This window comes from Nicotiana tomentosiformis, chromosome 10 (genome assembly GCF_000390325.3).
Source record: "Nicotiana tomentosiformis chromosome 10, ASM39032v3, whole genome shotgun sequence".
Lineage (NCBI taxonomy): Eukaryota > Viridiplantae > Streptophyta > Magnoliopsida > Solanales > Solanaceae > Nicotiana > Nicotiana tomentosiformis.
Window position 1 is genome coordinate 50,781,108 of NC_090821.1, and position 4,489 is coordinate 50,785,596.

Consider the following 4,489-nt stretch of genomic DNA (forward strand, 5'->3'; position numbering starts at 1 on the left):
TTTTTAGATTGTATTGTTTGTGTAAGTCATTTTGTATTGATATGTATTCAGCATATTGTAATTATGTATTCAGATTTAACTGCACCTGTATATATTCATATTTATTCAAAATATATATGCAATATGTATTCAACAGTTTACTAAATTATATTCAGCAGAATGTATTCACGCAAAAATTCAAATACACCAACTAATCAATATGTATTATTTCAAAATGTTACCGGAATCTATGACACATCGTTGTAGCACTAATACAAGTCAGAATGTGAACTAAGTCCTATGTGGAGCATTTCTACAAGTACGCTTATTATGTCCTCCCTGCCCACATATGCTACATGAATGTTGATTTTTCTTCTGCAGCAATTCACTGAACGGCTTATCGCGCTTCTTCTTTGGCCTTCCAGGAGGTCTTTTCCATTTGGGTGGTAAGACACCTTCCTCTGATATATGTGCTGGTATATTCCATTCATTTCGGTCTGGCAGCGGAAACACGGGCATCTCGTATGTCATTACAACAGACTTTGGTTTGTAATAGTCAGAGCAATAATCTTCTGGCATTAGAAACTTGCTCTTCAAGACAGCCCAAGTGTGTGGGCATGGTAATTCGTCAACTTGGAACCGCCCACAACTGCATTTTCTCTCTAAGAGGCACACGGTGTAATGCCTTCCTTCATCGTTCACCATATGCAAGTATTCAGTCGATGGTACCACCTACATTTAAACATAGACCTATAAGTTTTGAACATTTAAAAAAAAATTATATGCATATCAAAGAATAGACGTATTAATACATTTAAACATAGACCTATAAGTTTTGAACATTTTAAAAAAAATTATATATATATATCAAAGAATAGACGTATTAATTACAGTATAGATATATACAATTAAAATATAATTTAAATATACAACAGTAAACTTTTATTTATCTTTTAGAATCATCATATATATTGAATTCAAACAAATATGTATTGAATACAAACATATATGTATATATAAAATACAAAGACATACAGCTGTATACAATGAAATACATTGAATACAGTGGAATACATTCTATATGTAGGCTGGCAGAATATTAAAGATGATGACATCTTAACTTATGAATACAATGATATACAGTAACTATCTGCTTATGAAATGCATATGGTTAGAAACAAAACCATTAAATTCAACTAACGATATAATGGGCATATGGACTGTATTTCGAATAGTAGAAATTGTATCAGAAATAAATATACCTTGCACCAGGGCTAAATATATGATACAATGACTTAAAAAAAACTTATAGTCATGTGTGTAGACATTGCCTCATTCAAAGTAAGCATCTCCTGGTATTTTTTTCCAAGCGTTGTGTATGTCTGTGACGCTTCTTTTCGATTGCTGCATTTCCAACGTCCAAACATCTTCCTAACTTCTTCGAGGAAGTCGTATATTGGCAATTCCCTTACTGACATAAGTGCGGCATTGATTGACTCAGTAATATTTGATGTCATGGTCCATCCCCTGTTAACAGGTGCATACAACCTAGCCCACTTTTCGTATCCAGCTAATTCCAAGTATTCTTTCACTCTAATATCTACCTTCTTTATTAGACTGTCAAATTCAGCCTATGTGTATGCTTTTGCCATCGAGAAGTATATCTCGCTCAACTTTGAATGACTCTTTTTGAATTTCTTATATACGTTGTTCCATAAATGCCATATACAAGTAAAATGTGGTACCACTGGATACACTCTCGATACAGATTTGATGATACTCTCACTCCTATCTGAAACGATGCATATGTTTTTCCTCTCACCATATGCTTCCTTGAATTGCTCAAAGAACCACGACCAAATAACATCGTTCTCTGAATCAATAACACCATATGCTAGTGGCAGTATATGACATGTAAAGACAATTGCATACATATTAAAAATATGTATTTCAATCTTTCATAGACAGTAAGATTAACAAATTTTATTATAATCCCCATACTCACCTGCACCATTCAACGTGCTGGCCAAGACGAATGTCCCGGTGTAATACAATTTTAGGTGGCTTCCATCCACAACCACAATGGGTCTACAATGATCGAATCCCTTTATAAAGGCATACAAAGATATATACACATACATGAACTCATTTTTTGGCGATTTTACCATTCTAATGTGCGAATCATGATATGTCATATTCATTGTATATAAGTACCATGGTAATTTATTGTATGAATCAGCCGGTTCACCTCTCAAAAAATTTATTGCCTTTTCTTTAGCCCGCCACTCCAACATATAACTAACATCTACACCAAAATCTGATTTTACATCATCAATTATATCCTTTGGGGTGTATTTCCTCTTATGATTAGTAAGCTTGGACCTAATCATACCTCCGATAAGACTACTACTTGCTTGACGTTGCTCATACACCTTATCCTTCAACGAACATGTATGCTTATCATTGAACTCTCTCACTTTGAACATTTGTGATTTGTTAATGCTAGAAGCCTTAAACCTCCATTCACAATCCTCTGATATACATAATAATGTATAGCTACAAATAATTTTTTCGCAATATATACGATGAGTATAAATGATTAACAATTCACTAATATACACGCGAATACATTGTTACATATATATATATATATATATATATATATATATATATATATATATATATATATATATATATATACACACACACACATATACATATGAATAAGACTGTAATTCTATATATACATTTAAATATGTATAAATATATCTAAAAACAAACAGTGAAAGCCACTATAATATCTATTTTATCAGTAAAATACAGATGAATACATGTGTTCGAAATACACAGGTACACCAATAAAAGTCATGTAAATACATTCAAACATATCTGAATACATCTAAATACAATTTAAAAATTCTACCATGAATACAATATATAAAAAATCTCAAAATACACAAGTATACATGTGAGTACGACTGTAATTATATATATATAATTAAATACGTATAAATACATCCAAGAACAACCAGTGAAAGTCACTGTAATAAATATTCATCAGTAAAATACAGATGAATACATGTATTTGAAAGTCACATTAATAATTATTATATGTTTAATATTTGAAAGTGATGTAAATACATCCAAACAAATCTAAATACAATTTAAAAATTCAGTCATGGAAGCAATATACAATTTCACATTCAATATACATAACCATACATTTGAATATAACATGATGTTTAACAAGTTGTAGTTAAGAACGCTCAAACCTGATAGCATTAGACCTATCAACCCGGAATTGAAATCTTTCAGATATTTCATAATGCTCCATCACCTGTTTCAATGTAGCCTTATTCTTATATACTTGTCCAGCCATAACCTCTCTTTGATTAGTTTTTGAAATAATCAAATTCGTGTCCAATTCGAACACCTCAATTGGTTCTCCTGAATTGATTAGACTCAATAACAAGTGTATCATCTGTATCAAAATTACACATTTGATTTGCTTCGTCAATTTGTACAATGTCGCCTTGAATTAAACTACCTCCAGCTACAACTTATTTGTCAATTGTTGTTATGCATAAAGGATACATCCCGAATTCTCTGTTCACTTTTTTCAACCCTAAATACACCATGTAACCCATGTCGTTATGTATTTCCATTGGCGTGCAATTTTCATCTACTTTGTATTCGATTTTGATTGACTTTGAGCGCAAATCTATGTCGAGTTGTTTCAAAATTGAACCAACCAAATCATTGTATGACGCATACTCCTTTATTAGTATCCTCTCAATCGAATAGTCAACATAGTTGCTCTCACTGTCCCATTTGCCAGAATAACGCAGTAGCACAGTTAAACTTGCCATATATAAAATCGAATTATACCAATTTCTGTATATAATTATATGAATCTTGAATTTTATTGGTTGAAAATAAAAACACCCACGAACAATATCAACAGAAAAGGGAAGGATTAGAAACTCGGCGATTGCTCTGTTTTGTTGTATTTATCATCTGGAAAAAATATTCAGCATATTCGCGTCAAATACAGATTATGGGTGATGTAATTGAGTTAGTTGAGTTATATTAGGAGTCTATTATGTTAATTGATTCACTTTCCATTTAAAAATAGCTGAATAGCCATGAATTGCGCTATTTACGTTACTATATTCACAAATACATATCGTGAATACAGTCGAATACAATAATTATCTAGCTGGAATCCCCTGTTTCATGCCGATTTTTGCTACTGTATTCATGAATACAATAGCTTAAATACATCGAATACACTCTAAAAAAACTAAAAACATAGCTATAGGAAGTAATATAGTAAATGATAGCTACAACTAACTAATAACCACTAAACAATAGTGGTTTGTGAAAATTTCTCTTTAAACATAGACAAATTAGACTTGGGCCAAATGAACTCACTCCTGCCAAATCCCAAAAATCATAAGTCCAAATAGTATATCTTCCTAAATAAGAGAACTTAATAACATATAACCTT

At 31.5% G+C, this 4,489-nt stretch overlaps 1 protein-coding gene across 1 annotated transcript; it reads right to left on the reverse strand.

Annotated features, from left to right (window-relative positions):
- Positions 1 to 270: 270 nt before the first annotated feature.
- Positions 271 to 3,848, reverse strand: LOC104120385 (uncharacterized). Its single transcript, XM_070186865.1, has 6 exons — positions 3,732 to 3,848; positions 2,283 to 2,417; positions 1,985 to 2,084; positions 1,725 to 1,873; positions 1,311 to 1,610; positions 271 to 711 (listed from the first exon to the last, which is right to left on the reverse strand). Exons 1-6 carry the CDS (start codon positions 3,846 to 3,848, stop codon positions 271 to 273), a joined length of 1,242 nt encoding a protein of 413 aa, XP_070042966.1.
- Positions 3,849 to 4,489: the final 641 nt, after the last annotated feature.

Bases quoted from the DNA above. Each gene is read 5' to 3' on its own strand.
- LOC104120385 (XM_070186865.1), bottom strand. From the start codon at position 3,848: ATGGCAAGTTTAACTGTGCTACTGCGTTATTCTGGCAAATGGGACAGT. The intron at 1,874-1,984 runs GTGAGTATGGGG...TACTGCCACTAG, and splicing joins CAGCACGTTGAATGGTGCAG to CATATGGTGTTATTGATTCA. The intron at 1,611-1,724 runs GTACCACATTTT...GCATACACATAG, and splicing joins TATCGAGAGTGTATCCAGTG to GCTGAATTTGACAGTCTAAT.